Raw genomic sequence first — 22079 nt, forward strand, 5'->3', positions numbered from 1 at the left:
CTAGCTCCAATATCACCCAAGATCTCCTCCATCTCATCCCGCTCATTATTGTCATCCAGGTGCCTCATTTCAATACCATCACCGAAAGAAATATCAATAGATTGTTCATTTGGCTTACCATGCAATACCCATCGAGTATATCCAAAATCCATACTATTCACAAATATATAACTTTCTACTTCATCCAATCCTATAGCACATAGATTTTTGCACCCTTGAGATAGACACTTTATGTAATCTCGACTATCGGTAGAGACTCGAGAAAAATTCAAAAAGTTTTTCAATCCATGTGCATACAAAACGTTATCTTTTCCAAGGCTTTTGCCAAGACGCATCCTACTTTGTTCATTTCTAAAAAAAAAATTTGGATTAGTAATGAAAAATAATTTCACATGCATCACATGCTCCAATTCAATTTCTCATGTTCTTTAGATAAAGTTAGTTGGTCTTATCCCATTCGAGATTATATCATCCATATTGCATAAGTTTCGCCACTCTTATACTCTCTATGTCAGTAGAAATCTCGACAGCACCTTCTCATAGTTCTCCAAATATATATGGCCGCAGAAAGGATTGTCACCCTGCAAACAATTTACCTGGAAAGCAAATGAAGAAGACACTAAAATTTCCATCCCTAACGTGTAAAGAAAGAGTAATTAAAATGTGCATTATAGATAATATAATCTTAAATTGTTCACACTGGATAATTCAGGAATTAGTGAACACCTCAAGTGTGATATCCTGTATTTTAGTGTATTTATTTATTTTTTTGAAAGATTATTTTAATTAATTTAAATATTATTTTTTTTCTTGTTTTAAAATTTATCAAATTTTTCGTTGGATTTATTTTATAATTTGTAAGTTGTGAAATATACTTTGATGTGCTTTCTTGATATTAATTAGTGTTTACATTTAAATTACTCTTTGCTTTAATGAATAATTTTATTGTTGGACTTAATTATTATTAATTTATTTTTATTTTTTCAATTCCCCCCCCCCCCCCCCCACACGCACGACACTACCCATGCATGTCTATCTCTTTTCATTCTCTAGGCTTTTCTTATCACCCATATAAATATACACTTTCATCTTATGCCTTTGAAAACTGCCATGTACCGTCGCTGCAACCAGCCACACCACCCAGCTCCTCCTAGTTCGATGCCAACCTCCATCTCCACGTAAAATTGACGCCCATCCCTCCACCGTAAATGACCATCACCAAGGCTCAAAGCCTCACCGTGCGCACCTCCTTCACGGCCTCAGCCGCAGCAACAGTCCATTATGGTGAGAACGTCCCGCTCATACGTGAATTCAGCAACCGCAGGCAACCATTGCACCACGTCTGGCCACCATCGCCTGCCCACTGCCCAACTCCATGCACTTCCGTTAATAGCCAAAACTGTCTGCTTGGCCTTCATATGCACCTCTGTTTTTACTTCTAAAAAACAGAGCACTACCAAAGGAAGTAAGACCCCTCGTCCCTCCATTGACAGCCACTATTTCTAGCTGGAAGTTGGAAATGGCCACAAGACATGGCTGTAGCTTGGTCATGCTACTCCCGCGTCCACCGTACGTAAGTCCCTTTTTCTCACCATGTTCTCTTTTCTCACTACCTCTCACTCTCCTTGCTTTCTCCCTCTCATCGCTCTCTCTCTATATCTGTACATCGTCATCGGTTCAGCCATCACTTCGTAGCCTTGCGCTCTCTCTCTCAGTGTTATTTCACTTCGCCAACCACCCAGTACCACCCCAATCCGCTGTCACGAGGTCCCCTCTGGTGAACAAGGATCTCCTGCACGTCTGTCTTCCCTCTTGCTAAGATTTCAAGGTAGGAAAGTATTCAGCCCGTACATAGAAAGAAGAATAATTTTGAGATTTTATTAAAGTTTTGCCCCTTACTATGATGTTTTCTAATATGTGGTTTTGTGGATTTAGTTTAATGGGTTTATGTTTTAATGGGCTTATGTTTTAATGGGCTTGGTTTTATTAAACATAAAAAAAAATGATTATATTGTTAATTTGAACTATTTAGTTTTCTATTCAACTCATTTTTAAGTTGGCCTTATTTTATGAGATTTTAAGTAGCTATAGTATTCTATAAATCTATAATACGTTATGGGTACTTTAGAATTTTAAAAACACCGGTATTCATTTAGCATAATATTTATTCGATTACTCTCTTCGATATGGATTTGTTTAAGTTGATATTGATGAAATTAGAAAGTGATGATATTTAGAGTTAAGACAATTTTAAGTATTGAGGAATTAAAATAGGTACTTTAGGTGTATTATGAGATTTATTTGTTCATTGGAGATTTATTTAAGTTACATGAATTTTTATAGGTGACGAGTGACAATTATTCAGTACTGTTGTGGAAAATTTTTGAATAAGCTAAGAAGTCCAAGTAAGTGGGGTTCCTATGCTAGACTTTGCATAAAATAAAATGAACTGAGATTCTTTTTGAAAAATGTGCATGTTTTGTTATGAAAAGAAATCTGAAATGACTTCAGTTATGTGTTCTGCATTACTCATGAAATTCTGTATAAGAATAAAGTATTTTCTAGCATGACTAGTATAAACATGAGCTTATTTTTGACATTCTGTTATTGAAATATGAGCAAACATGAAAATTAATATTTTTTGCATGTGACGTGAAGATATTCTGAATCTATTTTTGAAAAATGTAAAATGATCTAAATTTGTTTAGTACTATGTATTGGAATGATTTGGCATTTGAAAAACCTTTGGCACGATGTTCTGATTATGTTCTGACTCTGACTTTGATTCTGATATGTGATTCTGATTTTGTTTTGCTTTGATATGTGACCCTATCACGGGATACACTAGTGACCTCTGGCCCTATCGCGGGATACAATAGTGACCTCTGGCCCTGTCACGGGATATAATAGTGACCTCTGGCCCTGTCACGGAAGATAATAGTGACTCCTGGCCCTGCCACAAAAGATAATAGTGGTTTTTTGTTCTGAGTGCAATCGCTTTGATAACATGGTGATTTACGTTCTGCTTGGTTTTTCGTAGGATGCACAACCCTACTACGGGGGTTAATCATGGTCTTTGTTCTGATATGATGCTCTGAAATGATATGATAAGATGAAGATGTTTAGTCATGTTGTGCCAAAGGAGTCTTCGAATATGAAAAGTTGGTTTATGAATATGAAATGTTTGAAAAGTCGCTCTAATTTTCTGATAATATGTATTTTTGAGATTTGCATATTGATACTGAAATATTTTATTTCTGCATTCTGAACTCTGTGAAAATGCTCATGTTTACACATTAGTATATGTCATCTGCTTACTGAGTTGTTGATAACTCACCCCTAATCTCCAATTATTTTTTTCAGATAATTTTGATAGTTCAGTTGGAGAACAAGAGTAGAAAATTTTAGCAAGATGTGATGATCATAGTGGAATAAGTGCCTGAGGGTGCAAGTACTTATTTGAGAGTCGTAGCTAGTAAACTGATTTATTTTTTTCGGGTATTTTGATTTGATGAGTTAAGGATTTCAAATTTTTGGAGGATTTCTAATTTATGTTATTGAGAATTGTTTTGTTGTTCCCATGAAGGAACTTATAAATCTGGATTGATTAAATGGATTAACATTTTATGGAGTTTTCTGGATTTTATGTTTGTGTTATTGAAGTTGATATGAAGTATTATGAGCTAACTCTTCGAACCTCCGGGAACGGGGCATTACATCAAGTATACGCTAATCCCCAAACAGGTCTAAAGTTATTCATGCAATGTCACACACACAAGCTATAACATATAATATATAATTAAAACCATTAATTAAATTAGATATAGTTATTTATTAATCTAAGATGCAGATTTAAATTAGATATGTAAGATGTGTTTAATGTAGATTTGATTCCAAATAAATTAAGGTTGTAAATCTAAATAATGTATATACTAAACTTCTTCAAAACCCTCAGTAAAGAATCCATTGTTGGGTCTTAACTGAGGATTCCGAAGAAGTTCAGTATATTTTGTCCTAAGTATCAATGTTTTGAATACCGTACCGGACGTCGTACCGGTCAAGGCATTGGAACGAAATATTTCGGTACCGGTACCGTTTCGAGATAGCGTTTCGGGATAACGTTTCGGGATAGTCGATATATGAATAAATTATATATATAAATATATATAAAAATTATATTCCAAAATAATAGTCTATATATAAATAAATTATATATAAATACATATATATATAAATTATAAATAGTCTAGTCTGAATTGGAGGTTAAAAAATAAGCTTGTAGTTTGAAAAAACGAAAAAAAAAAAAAAACACAGGCCGAAATATCGGCCGGTACCGGCCGAAATATAGGCCTGCACAGGCCGAAATTTAGGTCGGTACGGCCGGTATTTTAGCCGGTACGGAATAGATATAGTACCTGTACCGGCCGGACGACCGAAACGAAAAATTTCTACCTTACTGGTCGGTACGGTACAAAATTTAAAACACTGCTAAGTATAGTATGTGGAGTTAGTTATTTATTTTATTGGTTATTATTTTAATTTCCTACCATAATTAAATTGATATAGTTATTTATCAATCTAAAAAGTAGATTTAAATTAGATATGTAAGTTGTGCTTTATATTATTGCTTTGTCCTAAGTTTAGTATGTTTTGTTCAATGTTTAGTAAGTTTAGTATGTTTTGTTCATTGTTTAGTAAGTTTAGTATGATTAAGACGATATCCACTCTATATGCTTACTGATCAAGATGATATCCATATCATGATTATTGATCTATCGTTACCATAGAATAATCGGATATATCTATAGATCAGAAAACGCATTTCCTAGTTTAAGTAGCATGGAATGGAATACGTGCCCTGTAACGTCCCATTCCTGTAGGTTCGGAGAGTTAATTCATGTCACCTAAAAATTATCTCCAATAAAATTTTTAAAATAACCCAGAGTCTCCATAAAATATTAACTTATTTATTCAACATGAATATCCATATTCCTACATAAGTACACATGAGTACCTTAATAATATACATTAACATTTCTACAAAGACTAGAAATATCCATTACTCAAAATACCAAAGCAATATAAAATATCAACCCTATCAAAAAGACTCTCCAAAAAGTCCTTGTACCCTAAGGCTCTTAATCTTCTATGATCAACAAAACTTGCAAATATTCCATATTTCTGACTTCCAGCTAATGTATCAAAATTATCTGAAAAATACTATAGAGAGAAGGGGTGAGTTATCAACAATTCAGTAAGTAGAGAATATATACTAGTGTGCAAACATGAACATTGACAGAGTTCAAAATATAGAACAAAAACACTTTTTATTTTTAGAATGAAGAGTCAGAACATGTTATTAAAAATATCAGAGTGAAAGTTTAAAAATGTTCTTATTCAAAATTCCATTAGCACAACATAACTGAAATATCATATAAGAACAGAATTTTATGTTTAACTCCGTGGTAGGGTTGTGCAAACCTCGACGGCCAACTGATAAGAAACAGAATGTGAATCTTCCCCTTATTATTCTCGAAGTCCCGAGTGTGCACATAATAAAGATCACGTAAAAAATCAATTTTGTTTTCAAAGTGGGTGTACCAAAAACAGAAAAGTCATACCAACCCAAATAGAGACCACAATTTTACATCCATGGTAAGGTCAGAACAGAATAGAAATAGAATGTCATGTCAGAGGTTTCAGAAATCACATCATATCATATTAGAGTATAGAACATTTTCAGAACAAAACAGATCAGAATCAAATTACAAAAATATAATTTATGCACAATTTTTCATATTCGTTATTTTGTATAGTTCAGAAACAGAATGCCAAAACTTGACTCATGTCTACACCAGTCATGATAGAAAGTAATTTATTCTTATACAGAATTAATGAGTCATGCAAAACAATTAATTGAGGCCTTTTCAAATTTTTTTATAACAAATATGCATATTTTTCAAAAAATAACCTCAGCTCATTTTATTTATTTTTATGCATAGTCTAGTATAAGAATCTCGCTTACCTGAACTTTTTATCTTTTCAAAATTTATCCACAACAATACTGAACAATTGTCAATCGTCACCTATAAAAATTCATGTAACTTAAATAAATCTCCAATGAACAGATATCTCATATTTACACCTAAAATATCTATTTTAATTCCTCAAAAATCTAAATTTTCAATCCTTAAAAAAATATCATCACTTCCCAAATTCCTCAATATCCAACTTAATATCTAACTAAAGTATTAAATTCTAACTAAATTACTATTGAAAAATCAAACTATTAAATTTAATATTAAATAACATAATTATACCAAAATATTTTTTAAATTATACAACAACAATTATTTAATAAACTGGATCATAATAAAATTACAACATTATCGCTTACTTTTAAAGGAAAACCTTACTTAAAATCAATTTAAATTACCAAAATATCTATAAAAATAGGTAACTTATAGTTTATTAACACATATTAAAAGTTTAAAATACAATAATGTAACTTATAGTTCAAAGGGTAATACTGTAATTTTATTTATGAGTTCTTCTACGACTGTTCACGGCTGATCCGTAGAACACCTGAGCTGGCATTTTTTTTTTTTTTTTTTTTTCCTTTTTTTTCTTCTTTCCTCTAAACGCTCGTTTTACCCAAACAACAGAGCAACAACCCATTTCGAAATCCTACGAAGAAGCACATCCCGCGTTTGCAGAACCCGCATCGCCTACCTAGCGCCGCCCCGTGGCGGCCATACTCGGTCCAACGACACCCACTGAGGGCTCATCTCCACCTTTTGTGATTTCACAAGTGTTGGTTGGTTCATATATATTTACTTGGTTCTCGGTTCTCGAAAGCAACGTTTAAAGTTGTAAATCATAAAGTTAAGGTCTTTACGGTTTTATTTGTTTGAATCTTAGTTAAGTAGTTAGTATCTACGCTCAAAAGCCTCAGAAATGCAAAATTTCAGAACCAGCTTTTGGCACTCTTATATCATACATTGAACTCTGTCTCCAGTAAATTGGTCTTTTTTTTTCTATTGTCATTACTCTTAGCCACAGATGTAGTTCCTAAAGCTAAAGATTTCGAATGCTAATGTTTTTAAGCCACTGTGATTTTTAGTTTTGTGTTGTTCATGGATAAACCTGAGCTGAAACAGCCTCAAAAACCTCCAAATTACAGCACAGATGGATAATTCCTTTAATTTAGTTTTCTATGAGATATCCTTAAGCCAAATATTGTAAAGTTCAATACTCTTTCACAAGTTTTCAAACACTGCTCGTTAAAGACAAGTATTATGTCTCCCATCTATAACTTGGGTAAACATCCAGATTTAAGGGACTTCGGCATCTAAGTTTATGTGCTTATCTATAGAATTGAGCTCATGTAACTTAAGATTTCAAAATGAATTCATCTTACCTACATTAGAGTTTGAATTATGTTGTCGGGAAGTGGAATTGAGTTAATCGTACTAGAAGTTTTCTGTAGTTTTTAAGGTTGAGTTTTTTTGACCCACATCATTTTTTTGACCAAGTAGTAATAATCTTAGCAACGCACAGGGTCAGCGTGTTCTTTCTTGAAGTGTCTTTTCTGTTTCTTTTTTTTACTTTGTTTACTCTTTAGGAAAATTGTAGACTTTCACCGGTCGGTGATGAAAGCTAATAGAGATAAAACAATTTGAGTTTGTTTTGAAATTATCTGTTGTACCTAAAACAATATGATCATCTTCAAACATAGGTAAAATGATAATGTTTTTGCTAATGGAGTTAGGTATTTCACTCTTTCAAAACAAAAGAAGAAGAAATCCATATCTGAGTTACTCTATCCTCAATTTCCTCTGTAGTCTAGGCAACCAAGCGGAGACTCAGATTATTAGTCCATTAGCAGGTATCAACCCTGTGGGAAGTTTCACTTCGGAAACTGCCTCAACAATTTTTTTTGCAAGTAACTTTTCTTGTTTTTGTTTTTGCCATATTCCCTTAAAAAGAATGCAATTTTTTTTGCAAGTAACTTTTTTTGTTTTTGTTCTTGTGAAAATCTTGACTATGGAAAATTTGAGGAAGCGTGAGTCTATTGTAATGTATTGGTGCCATACATGTAAAAAAAAAGTGGTGAAGCTGTAGCTTATTTCTTACTTAACCGTGAGGTGGCAAGAATCTTATGGGCTGAGATTTTTAGCTGGACCAATCTTGCATGGGTGACATTTAGGAGGGTGGTGGATCTTTTGTTTGCTAGAGAGGCCTTCATGGCAACCCCCAACTTGTGGCTGCATGGAGAATGATGATTCCTTAATTTCTCACATGGTGCATTTTGGTTTGAAAGGAATGGTAAAAGCTGTAAAGATCGGGAGCGCTCTTTGGATGAGCTTAGAAGTTTCTTTTCCACACCTTATTTTTTTGGGTTTCTGCTACTGCATTCAATAGGGCTAGCTATCATGACTTTCTTATATCAATTTCTTTCTCCTTTAGGCTACATCTATTTACTTGATTCAATAAAAAAGTTTGTTCTTCCTCTTTAAAATCTTTCAAGAACAGCTTTGTTTAACTTTTTTCACTTAATAATGCTTTCATTGCATGACCATTTTAGGACATGGTAGTTTTCATTCGTAACTTATCTGATCTAGAGTCCCATAGCACTTTTATTTTCTCATGTCACTTCATTTAGTAACTCTAGTTTACAAACTATGTACTAATATTGCTAGACTTTTATACATGGTCTAAGCAGCAAATATAGTACCACTCTTGGAAAAGTTGCTTTAGGTGAATCTTGGCTACTAAATAATCTCCATAAGATATTTGCTCCCTCCAATGTGGCAGACTGTTGTTAAATGCATATTGCATATTTATAGCAGCTATAAAGGAAAGAGCCAAACAAAAGAAAAAAGAAACAAAAGGGCCTCCAAAGATAAGGTGGCTCTCCAGGTGTCACAGTCCATAAGAATCTTGTAATGGTAACCATGTTATTCTGTTTTTCTTGACATCACTGATTTCTTCTGTTGGAACTTGGAACCTCTTTTGCTTGATTGTAGGTTGGATAAGCTTATAGTAGAGTCTATTACCAATTTGAAGGAACCGAGGGGTTCTGACAGGGCTGCAATTGCTTTGTACATAGAGGTATTTCCACTATTGTGTCTTTCCTTTCGGTTGTGACTTCTTGAAACTATCATGCTTGCAGAAATAAGAACTTGAAGCTATCAAACATCATAACATTTAATGCTTTTAATGAGCGTTTGGAATTATTCAAGTTTTTTTTCTTGAGCATATCTCTTTTAAGCCTTCACTTCTTTCTAATAAATTGGTCTTGCCGCTGATAAAAGTGAGATTTTAAACGACTTCCTCTTAAGCACTATTCTTTTAACAGAACAAAAACATTATCACAAAATGATCGCTGCTGCTATTTGTGCAGAAATTTAATAATTCATCGAATCACATCAATCAATGATAAATTAATGCTTATTTCTTTTAGATCTGAGGCTGCAGTCTTTCTTTTGAATTTGTTGTCAATTACAACTAGCTGGTATCTAGTAGACTTGATAATATTTCTATTTTTATCAGGCTGCTTACAAATTGTCTGCCATTGTTCAAATCCTATCAGATTTCATGTAATTATTTTCTCAGTTTGGTCAAAAAGTGTCAGAGAATCTCATCTAACTTTAGATCAACGATTGCATGTTCAGTTTGGGAATTTTAGAAACTTTGGAAATGCATGCGTTTGAAAATATTATGAACATTTTTTTGCAGGAGCGATACTGGGCACCACCAAACCTCAAAAAACTACTGTCCACAAAGTTGAAGCATATGACTGAAAACGGAAGATTGAATAAGGTACTCAATCTGTCAAGTATGGGTGTAACATTGTATGATGACAAAACATGTTGGCATTTGTACATGGATATTGATGAGCCAATGAAGCTAGTTGAGAAAGATTCATTCCTGCAATCCTGCAAATTATTTTAAGTTTGATACTTATAAAAAAATAAAAAAAATTTGATACTTATCCTGTTTGAAGGTCATACAAAGATTTATCTTGTATGGCAGAAATATCTAGGCTATTGCTTTGTAATAACCATGAATATTCATGAATGGTTGTACATGTACTGCAGGAAGCAGTTCAAAGAAATTTTAGATGATTTACAAATGCAGAAAGGATTTTTTTCTCACTGCTCAATGACATGAAAGTTAGCATATGTGATATGCATATGTAGGTATGTTTCTGATGGGAGTCAACTACTATTTTAGAGAGAAGTTTATAAAGTATGTAGTCATGTAGACATAATTTTAAAGGAGAAGAAATAGTACGATCATGATTCAGAATTGGATACTGTTTATGGTGGTTGCATTGACAGATAAAACATAAGTACAAGATGGCACCAATTTTGATATCTTCTGAAAAAAGAAGAAGCTCTTCATTGTTACTCCTGGAGGAAAGGCAGAAGGATACTTTAAAGGCGCAAAAGAGAGAGATCAATGTTCTCACAAAAGCCCAAGTCGATGCAGAGCTAATGAAGATGAAGGGTATGACTGCACAAGAGGCTGCTGCAGCGGCTGCACAAGCAGTTGCAGAAGCAGAAGTTACTATCCGTGAGGCTGACATGGCAGCTAGGGAGGTAGAGGTTGCAGCTGAAGCAGAACAAATTTTTGCCAAGGCAGCAATGAAGGCACTGAAATGTGGAACACTCCGTGCTTGGTAAAGTGTTCTCTCTGCAATTTTCTGTGTTTGTAACTTGGCTGTCCATAGTGTGTAGTCTTGGGTACTATGGTTAAGATGCTGCATTGGATCCCTAATGCCTCTATTACACCACTCTATCGTGTTCCCTTCCTGAATTTTTTTCCAGAGAATGTTACAATGCCAACCCCCCTGTTTTTCCTAAAACAGTAACTAATAACTTATTTTGTGAAAGAAGAGCTAAAATGAGAATAATTCTGGATGATGATCTAGAGTCGAGTATCACCTTTTTACATATGACAGATTGTATACAAGGGAAATATAAAAATGTAAACTACAAATCAATAGCCTAAAATTATGGACAAGATACAAGGATGACCGTTGCACTGATTGCTCCTAAATATAATGGTCAAAGTTTCCAAAACTAGGCAGAACATTATCCTTTAGAATCAGGTATAATTGTATCAGTGGAGATTTCCTTAACACGCCCCTGCAAACTCAACTAGGAGAGGACCACATTGAGTTTGTCTCGCATTGTTGAGAATTTGGTTGAGAGTACTAAAGGCTTCGTAAGACCGTCAGTAAGTTGATCACGGCTGGATATGAAACGAACTTCAAGTGACTTTTGTTGGACTTTCTCTCGGATGAAGTAGTAATCAATTTTCACATGTTTAGTGCGGGCATGGAAAACTGGGTTCTCTGAGAGATAAGTTGCCCCTATGTTATCACACCAAACAACCGGTCTTGAGGAAATAAAAACACCAAGCTCATGCAATAGGGACTGAAGCCAAAGTGACTCAGTTGTGGCATGAGCAACAGCTCTGTATTCTGCTTCCGTACTGGAGTGGGCAACGGTCAGCTGCTTCTTGGAGCTCCAAGAAATCAAATTGGAACCAAAGTAGATGTAGTAGCTAGATGTGGAGCGGTGGTCATCAGGGCAACTATCCCATTCAGGGTCACAATAAATGGAGAGCTGGGTGGATGAGTCAGGTCAAATATGTAGACCAAAGTAAATGGGGAATTTCAGATAGCGGAGAATTCGCTTCACAGCCGACTAGTGAATCTCAGTGGGTTTATGCATGAACTGACAAACTTTGTTAACTGTATAAGAGATGTCTGGACAAGTCAGTGATAAGTACTGTAAAGCACCAACCACACTGTGATATTGTGAAGGGTTTGCACAGGGAGCACCATCAAACAAAGAAAGTTGCTATGAGGATGACATTGGTGACAACATGGGCTTTGCTTCTACCATATTTGTGCGTTGGAGAATGTTATAAATATATTGTCTTTGGGAGAGAAAACGACCAGAAGAGGTCCTGGAGGCTTCAATACCCAAGAAGAAGCTTATGGGGCCCAAGTCTTTTACGGCAAACTCACTACTCAGATTTTGGATGAGGTGAGAGATGGCCTATGAACTGGAGCCTGTGATCACAATATCGTTGACATAGACAAGGAGAAACAATTGAACCAAGTCTATGGTATAGATGAAGAGGGACGTGTCTGAGCCTGAAGTGAGAAAACCCAAGGTGAGAAGATAGTCACTAAGTCTGGAATACCCTTCAAATCGTAAAGGGCTTTATGAAGCTTGCAGACAGAAGTCGGGAAGTTGGTGTCCACGTAGCCGATGGGTTGGTGCATGTAAACGTTCTCAGCAAGCAAACCATGAAGGAATGCATTTTGGATGTCAATTTGATGGACTCCCCAATTGTGAGACACGGCAATGCTGAGAACTAGTCAGATTGTTGGAGGCTTGACAATTGGCTGAAGGTGTTATCGAAGTCAATACCTTGCTATTGGTGGTATCCCTTAGCCACTAATTGGGCCTTACGTCTGTCAAAAGTGCCATCTGACCTCTTTTTAGTTTTAAGAACCCACATAGAGCCAACAATATTCATGTCAATATGAGCAGGGATCAGCGACCATTTGCCGCTTTTCATTAGAGCAGAGAACTCATCATCCATGGCAGACCTCCATTCAGCATATTTGCTAGCCTCGGTGTAATTAGAAGAAGCTTCAGGCACAGAACACACAGTGAGTAAAGCTTTTGGAAGAGGGTAACGAATTGTACTATCGGTGAAGGATTTAGGTTTGAAAATTTGATTATGTGAATGAGTCCTCATTTGATGGGGGCGAGCCGCAGGAGCTTCAACTATAACAACAAGAGTAGAAGGACCATGAGCTATAGGTGGAGAGAAGCATTCAGTTGGGGAAGAGGGAGGGTTAGTTGTAAAGGGCAAGTTAGAGAGAGAGGGTGGAGAGCATATCGTGGCATGATCTGGGATGAGAGGTGAAGAAGTGTTTGTGTAAGGTCCCAATTGGTGGTTAATAGGAAAAGGCAAGTAAGTCCTGTCGGCTTGGGATGAATCGGGCTGAAGGGATGCAGGTGCTGGTTGAGAAAAAGGGAATACGTGTTCATCAATGACCACGTGTCGAGACACTACGATTTTTCTTGTGGATGGATCAAGACATTTATATCCTCTATGCATATTGCTGAGGCCCAGAAACACACATTGTTTGGAGCGGAAGTCGAGCTTATGATGATTAAAGGGGTGAAGAAATGGGAAACATGCACAACCGAAAACACACATAAGTGAAAAATCAGGATCACGACCAAACAATTGTTGTAGAGGTGTCGTATTCAGGGGAGTTGTGGGTAGCCGATTAATGAGATAAGTGGCCATTAAAAAAGCATGATCCCTGAAAGAAAGAGGAACCAAATTGTGAGATAGAAGTGACAAACCAATTTTGACAATATGACGGTATTTTCGTTCGATGGAACCATTTTGTTGAGACGTGTGAGGGCAAGAGACACGATGTTGGATACCATTGGCTTCAAAATATTTATGAAGAGAACGATATTCACCTCCCCAATCGGTTTGGACAAACTTGATTTTACAGTTAAGTTATCTTTCAACAAGTTTTTGAAATGAACAAAATACTTTGTAAACATCAGATTTTTGTGGGATAGGATAAAGCCAAGTGTATTTGCTGTAATGATAAAAAAAAGACACAAAATTTATTTCCACTAGTTGACATAACAGGGGAAGAACGCCAAACATCTGAGAAAATAAGTTCAAGAGGAGAGGTGGAAGAGGAAGTAGAAACTAGAAATGGAAGGCGGTGACTTTTTCCCTGTTGACAGCTGGACCAAATGCTAGGAGCTTTATTTGTTGACACTGGAAGAGAGAACTCAAAAACAAGACGATGAATAGTTTGGTATGACATGTCCCATTCGAGAGTGCCACATTTCAAGAGGAACACGTTGACAAGTGAAGGATTGTCGTTGAGTTGAAGATGAGACATAAGAGGGGAAGGGATAAAGACCATCCTTAGTCTTGCCGTGCAGTAGAATTTTCCCACTGGTTTCATCCTTCACCAAAAAACAAGAGGAGTGAAATTCAATAAAGACATTATTGTCATTAGTAAATTGACTAACAGAAATGAGGTTCTTTTGAATGTGAGGCACATGTAAGAGATGTGGTAAATTAAATGAGTGTGAAGAAGTATGCAATTTGCATGAACCAATGTTTTGTATTTTTATACCTGCCCCATCTCCAACTTGTATCTGGTCACCACCTGAAATTCAATGGTGAGATGATTGGTAGACCCAGTGTCAGGATACCAATTTGCATCGGAAGTGGATTGCTGATTAGTTAAGTATGCTGCCATGGTGGGAGGGGTCCTTGATATGCCTGATCAAAACAATGGTAACACTAGATGGTAGTATGGCTTATTTTACCACAGACTTGGCAGAGTGATCGAGAGGAGGTTTGTTAGCCAGGTCTGCCTTTGTTACGTCCAGTGCATCCACGACCATGAAAATTATTTTGCTGATAAGATTGTTGTGGAGGTTGAAGATGAATATAATATTGCTGTTGTGGAGCAATATCAAGAAACCCCTCCCACAGGCAGGATATGTTAAATATTTATTGTTTAAATATTGTTTGCCTCAAGGTCGTGGATGAAAGGCTCCTCAAGTTCGAAAGCCTCCTGGAGCTTGAGAAAATTGTTTGCCTCCTCGAGGTCGAAAGCCCTCAGAGCGTGTAGCATCATTAACAGAACCAATAGTTGCTTCAAGAGCTGAGTTGTGGTGTTCCAACCGCAAGTCAAAATTGAGAAGATGGCTGAAGAGATCTTCTTTACTCATTGGGTTTGACCGAGTGATGATAGCAGTGACAATTGCATTATAGGTGGAGTCGAGCCCACCCAATAGATAAGATTGAAATTCATGAGGTAGCAATGACTCACTAATAGCGGCTAAAGTGTTGGCATGAGTCTTGATCTTCTGAAAATAATCAGAGATTGATTGATTTCCTTTTTTGATGACAGAGAGGATTCGTCTGGTTTGCATTGCACGGGCACGGGAATGGGAGGAGAAAATAGTCTCCAAGGCGACCCCAACTTCTCTGGAGGTGGAGATCCCCATCATTTGAGCCAAAATATTTTTAGACAAAGAAGAGACCAGTGTGCTTAGCACCACTTGATCTTGATCAAACTAGATAGTGTAATTGGGGTTAGGTATTTCGGAAGTTGCAGCTTCAGACGTTGCTGCCACAGGGTTGGTTATATGAGTGGGTGGCTGAGTTATGGAACCATCAACATAGCCGAAAAGCCTTTGCCCACGTAAGTAAGGTTCAATTTGAGCTTTCCACAATAGATAATTGTCTTCGGTAAGTTTAATGGTAACAAGGCTGTGAATACTGACAGGAGTGATTGGAGTGGAAGCCATTTGGAAAAAAAAAAAAAAAAAAGACAGAGGTCATGTTAAAGCTCTGACACCGTGAAAGAAGAGCTAAAATGGGAATAATTCTAGATGATGATCCAGAGTCGAGTATCACCTTTTTATATATGACAGATTGTATACAAGGGAAATATAAAAGAGTAAACTACAAATCAATAGCTTAAAATTATGGACAAGATACAAGGATGACGATTGCATTGATTGCTCCTAAATATAATGGTCAAAGTTTCCAAAACTAGGCAAAACATTATCCCTTAGAATCAGGAACAGTTGTATCAGTGGAGATTTCCTTAACATTCTGAGTACTAAAATTTTCACGAACCCTGTATATAACCCCGACTTCCATGATTTACGACTTGGTGGATGTTGTCATTGTAACACCCAGGCCTAGCGCCAAGCCTGTTTTAATATTTTAGAGTTAAATTTATGAAAAGCCCATTTGAATTTTTTTCTTCAAATACTATTTTATCGGCCCATATTGGTTTTGATCGATTATCAATTTTTTTTTTCAATGGACTTGTCTCTATGATTAAATTTTTGAAATGAACTCTACCCGATCATCGTATGGCCTGCGCCCATTATTATTAAACCAGAGACCCAATCACAGTTTGGTTAAAAAAAAAAAAAACTCCCCAACTTTAAACATCTCTAATGTATTTTATCCACTCCATGCACACACGTCTCCCTCATTGCTCTAGGGTTTTCGTACCGCCCTTTGATATATATTTATGCACTTATCATCTCATGCACAAAGAGAGTGCCGAACTCAGTTGCTGCCTTATTCAGCTAGACCCCTTCCACCGCAAACTACCGACACCGAAAGATAGCCCACTGTAGAAAACTCCTCCACGCACGACCAATGCAACACCCCTGTTTAGCCATCGTGTGAAATTGTCCAGCTCCATGCACAGCATCTAGCGACGCTGACCACCATGTCGGGGTCTCCCACACACGTCGAAAGCCACCGAGCCACACTTTAAACCTCCATTGCTTTGCCATGCACCACCAGGAGCCAACTCCTCGCAGCCGTAGCAACAAACTGTTGTGTTTGGAACGTTCACCATTCAGTCAACTTCAGCAACCACGAGCATCACCCACACACGGCCAACAACGAATCGACACCTTCACAAAGTTGCTGCCCTGTTCATCCACCCCACGAAAACCTCTGTCTAGACCCCACCACCGTGCCCAGCCACACGAGGCCGCCGCCCAACGCCTCCTGTAGCCTCCGTCGCAAGCCACGAAACTCCCATGTTTTAGACAGCAGAAGCAGAGCAGTCATGGCACAACCAACCCACTGCCCTTAAGCCACTGACCATGATCAATTGCCTCAGCCCCTAAGGATGACACTTCTGCCGCTTCCAGCCACTTCGTCGTTGCTTCATCGTTACCCACAAGGCGAGTCCTTCTCACGTTGCTCTTTTTATTTTTCCTCTCGCGCACTCACCCTCCGTTCTCTCGCATCTCTCTTGCTCTCGTAGCCTCGCATAGGCAGCTTCACCTTCGCACACCTGCTCTCCAGTCGCGCCACCACGATATTCTAGCCTAGCCGTCACGTGGCCCCTAACTTCTTCTAGTGTAAGTCTCTGCCGCCGCTACACTTTACATATATATATATGTATATATGTATATATATATATATATATATATATATATGGAAAGTTCCCAAATTTATGTTTTCAGGTGAGAGGTTTTTTTTTTTTTTTTTTTTTTTTTTTTTTTTTTTTTTTTTGGTTATGAGTTTTTCATGACCTATTTTATGAAAATTTTAGTAGCCAATGTATTCTATTTATTTATAAAATGTTGTTGGTATTTTAGATATTTTAAATATTACTTTTTATTGAGTTCTGTAATTATCTTAATACTTGCTCGATTAAATTCTTATTCGGTACGAATTCGATTAAGTGGATATGATGGTTTTGGAAAATGATGGTATTTTGAAAATTATGAGAATTTTAGGTTTTGAGGAAAAATAAAATAGGTCATTTTAGCATCTTAGGCTTAAATATTGAAATATGTATTTGATTGGAAATTTATGAAAATTTCGTTATTATGTTATAGGTGGCGATTAATTATTGTTCGACATTTTTGAGGAAAATTATGAAAAAGCTAAGAAGTCCAAGCAAGCGGAGTTCCTATGTTAGACTTTACATTAAAATAAAATGAGTTGAGGATAATTTTTGGAAAATAAACATATTGGGTTATGAAAATAAATTTGAACTACCGTAGTTATTTGTTCTGCATTACTCATGAGATTCTGTTTAAGAATAAAGTATTTTCTGTCATGATTGGTGTAGACATGAGCTTATTTTTGACATTCTATATCTGAACTTTGAAAAAGAGAGCGGATATGAAATTTTGTGGATAAATTATGTTGTGATATGACTTGGTTCTGTTCTGAAGATTTTCTGTACTCTGATATGATCTGATGTGATTTCTGAAAAACCTCTGGCATAACATTCTGTTTCTGTTTCTGTTCTGTTCTGATCTTACCACGGGTGTAAAATTGTGGCCTTTGTTTGGGTTGGTACCAACTTTTCTGTTTCTGGTGCACCAACTTTGGAAACAAAATGGTTTTCTTCGTGGTCTTTCCTTTGTGCACACTTGGGACTTCGAGAATGAATAAGGGGAAGATTCACATTTTGTTTCTGCTCGGTTAGCTACCGGGGTTTACACAACCCTACCACGGGGGTTAAACATGGTATTTGTTCTGATATGATAAGATAAGATGTGATGTTTCAGTTTGTGCTATGCCAAAGGGATTTTGATTATGAATATTTTTTATTTTTCGCTCTAATATTTTTTATAAGATGTTCTGACCTTGCATTTTGAAAACATTATTTTTAAAGAAAATATTTTGTTCTGCATTCTAAACTCTGTAAATGCTCATGTTTACATACTAGTATATGTCCTCTGCTTACTGAGTTGTTGATAACTCGCCCCTTGTCTCCATTTAATTTTTAGATAATTTTGATGGTTCGGCTGGAGAGTAAGAGTAGGAAGTTTTAGCAAGGTGTGATGATCGTAATGGAATAAGTGTCTGAGGGTACATGTGCTTATTTGAGAGTCGTAGATAGTAAATTGATTTATTTTTCTAGTATTTTGATTTGATGAGTTAATGATATTTTCGAATTTTTGGAGAATTTCTAATTTATGTTATTAAGAATTTCTTTTTTGTTCCCGTGGAGAAACTTAGTTATTTGGATTGATTAAATGGATTAGTATTTTATGGAATTTTCTAGATTTTATAGTTATGTTATTTAAATTGATATTAGGTATTAAAAGCTAACTCTCCGGACCTCCGGGAACGGGGCGTTATAGTCATGCTATCTATCATAGAGAGGTTCTTGTTGACCAATAAGAAAACTTTGTTTTGATCGCCTGTATCTAAGCTGCAATATTTCTGCACATTATAGTTTAGTGCCCTTGATGGCTATTAATCCTAGTTGTATCTTTGCAAATATTGCAGATGATGGAATTTCATGTAGCAAGAGTGCCGAACATGCATTGGGTCCATCATTGTACTGGTGCACTTCCATCTTCAGCCAATATGTCTATAACTGTAAATATGGCTAGGCTTGTAAATGTGGGAAATGGGAGATTGCTCTCTGAGTTGTGTTTGCTATTTTTGGGATCATTTTGTTAAAAGTTCATAGATTTTTCCAAATTTTGGAACTGAAGTGTGAGAAGTAAAAGACCACCAAAAGAATTACATATAGAGACTTCAGTTGCCAAGTTAAATATGTATTTCAGATGTCATTGCGACTGTCATTTTAACCAATGGAAGAGTAAATGAAGAAAATAATCATTTCAAGGGATGTGTTTGCCCGTGTTTATCAGCTACTGTGTTTGTGCATGCATTCGCATTTGCGCTTCCTTTTCACCCAATGATCCCTTGCTAACGCGTGGGTTTACGATAGGATTTGGATAGTGAGATGAGATGAGATGATTTTACTTGAAAGTTAAAAGTTAAATAAAATATTATTAAAATATTTTTGTTTTAATATTATTATTGTTTTGAGATTTAAAAATATTAAATTATTTTTTTTATTTTATGTGAGAATTCGTGTCAGCGCAAAGGTGTTATTAATACTAAAATCATGCCATTCTTAGGCATGCACTGCTTCCTTGTTTCTTTCGCCACGGGAGAGTGAGGGAGGAGGGAACTTCCATTTTCTTTTGATGAATAATAAAATCTCATTCAAAAGGGTAGAAACTAAAGCAAAATGCTTTAATGATAATACAATACAATATACAATATACGACTTGGTTGAGCGATGCCCCGTATTATGAAGAATCTTTTCCTCCAACCCCATGCAGTATCAAACTCCATAGCCTTCCTAATCTTTTTCAGACAGTATAATATATTTAAGTCCACAAGAGCTTTACCACATATTATGTACAACGGAGAATCTTGCTTTTGGGCAAGCAAGAACATTTCTGTGTCACCTTCTCTATGGTTTTGCCTTCATATTGCCCCTTATTTGTGACAAAAGAATGGCACAGGAAAAGGAATAATATTTTGAGTAATTGTACATGTTTGACTATCAAGGCAGGCAAAAAGAAGGTAACCTTAGTTCTATTTCTTCCTAAAAAATGTTGATGTAGCACCAAAATCCTATGTCAGCAAGCTTTGAGCAAGCTAGCAGTAAACCTTACAAACACAAAAGCATCAAACGATTTCACGTCTCAAAGAACTAAGTGCCTCAACACCATAATCTCCTAGCCTATCAACACTTGTAAACTGTTCATAACCTTTATGTTCCTTTCTCTTTTCCTAGTTAATTAAGACTAAAAAATCTTTAAGTGCAAATGGCACAGCAAATGGTGTCCTCAATCATAAGCCAATAAGCCCCTATCTTGTAAACACCAACGTGAATTTTTCTTAATCAACACCAAGAGCAAACAACCTTCTCATCTTACTTTAAACCCATCCCACCCTCAAAGAAATAAGAGGATAAAGCCTAAAAAAACTGCCTTGAATGGAGTTTTATCCGGTGGAAGAATAAACAAACCATGGTGAATGAAACTTGACAATGATCGTGAATGAAAATACGGGCCAATAGGTAACCAATACATCAACATAGATTCTGGGGTTTTTGTTTGTACAAGACAAGGCATGTAACATGCCAAACCAGATCGTATTTGTGATATATGCTTAGACAAACGAAGAATTGAGATTTTTCACTTTCAATATAACACAACAAGAACACAAATTTGGAGAGAATTATTCGCAGTAAAACTGGGATCATATAAAAGCACCCGATAACTAAAACTGACTTGCCACCAACAGAATTCTCATATCCCATTAATCTAAGACACCATTATTCTACATCAAAAGACTAAATCTGAAAAGTAAAAATTAATAATAATTGTCATTCCAATACCACAGTAGCACCCAAGTCCTTGAACTTGGCAACAATGGAATCGGCCTCCTCTTTGGTGAGTCCCTTCTTCAACACCACGGGCGCTTTCTCCACCAACTCCTTGGCCTCCTTTAGACCCAAATCCATGAACGTCCTCACCTCCTTTATTATCTATATCTTGGACGCCGCATCAAACTTCTCGAGCTTGATATCGAACGCCGTCTTCTTTACATATTTGGCCTCATCGGTAGACGTTGTACCAGATCCGACGGATGCAGATGATGGGCCAAGCTCGGATAGTACGGGACCGTACTTATTGAGGCCCATCCGGAGCCTCGAGAGGATTGCATAGTTGTTGCACTCGAGCTTGTTGAGGTCCAAAAGCTTGTAAGCGATTCACTCGAGCTTCTACTCTCGAGTCTCGAAGCCATGCAGAGAACACGTGAGAGCGGTCTCGGGGTAAGGGTGAAGAGCTTGGTTATCGATTTCGATGGGATTCTTGAGGTTATGGAGGACATTTTGAGCGAATAGGGGTTTGGGCAGGGCTTTGGCCGACAGGGGGTTTACACTGGAAGGGAGGTTCTGGGTGACCTCTCTCACATGAACAAAATTGGGGAGGTGAGGGGGAGCTGGGATGAAGCATTGGGAGGGGGTAAATCACTGAGGAACGAAAGAAGGAAGGGGAATTTGTTTTATGGTGCTTTTGGTAATTTCAGTTAAGCCACGTAGGGTGTGTTATGGCTGCTCTCCAAACAGTGGCTGCTCTCCAGCTTTTTTCAAACAGAGATAAAAATCGAGATGTACGGCGGCTATACGTATCCAAGCAAAAACAAAGACCAAAACCAAAGGCCTGAGCAGCAGAGTACTTTGCAAAGTTGACGTTAGGCCCGGAGCAAATGGACGCGATGGAAGTTGGCTAAGGATGGTGCGTCGAAGATGCCGACACTGAGCGGCTGAGCATGAGAGAAAAAGAGAGAGAGAGAGAGAGAGAGGGTGGAGAGAAGAAAAAAAGTAAGTCGAGAGAGGGAGGGAAACCGCATGGAAAACTCAACGAGGAAACGTGGTGCCAAGGTTGTTGGGCAACCGTAGATCACAGGGTGGCTGGGGCATCGGCGTTGCTTGGCTGGGTTGAGTCGAACAGTGTCAAGCTGAAAAGAGAAACTCTGTTTCTTGGTGCGGGAATAGGGGCCTTCTATCGTTGGTGGCGTTTGGCTCTGATCTGAGGAGCACAAAAGGGGGCTCGTGCAGTTGAGGTGTGGAGGAAACAAGGCTATTGGTGCAGACGACTGCTCTATTTTTGGGT

The 22079-nt window shown here is 37.0% G+C and overlaps 1 protein-coding gene and 1 pseudogene across 1 annotated transcript; one reads left to right on the forward strand and one right to left on the reverse strand.

Moving 5' to 3' along the window:
* The first annotated feature begins 1208 nt into the window (after positions 1–1208).
* On the forward strand, positions 1209–10691 carry LOC121242202 (telomere repeat-binding factor 2-like). Its single transcript, XM_041140095.1, has 5 exons — positions 1209–1324; positions 8818–8910; positions 9030–9114; positions 9742–9825; positions 10347–10691. The coding sequence occupies exons 1-5, from the start codon at positions 1209–1211 to the stop codon at positions 10689–10691; spliced, it is 723 nt and encodes a 240-aa protein (XP_040996029.1).
* A 10018-nt stretch (positions 10692–20709) lies between these two features.
* Positions 20710–21294, reverse strand: LOC121243447 (annotated as a pseudogene).
* Between the last annotated feature and the right edge of the window lie 785 nt (positions 21295–22079).

Source organism: Juglans microcarpa x Juglans regia, chromosome 8D, assembly GCF_004785595.1.
Source record: "Juglans microcarpa x Juglans regia isolate MS1-56 chromosome 8D, Jm3101_v1.0, whole genome shotgun sequence".
NCBI lineage: Eukaryota > Viridiplantae > Streptophyta > Magnoliopsida > Fagales > Juglandaceae > Juglans > Juglans microcarpa x Juglans regia.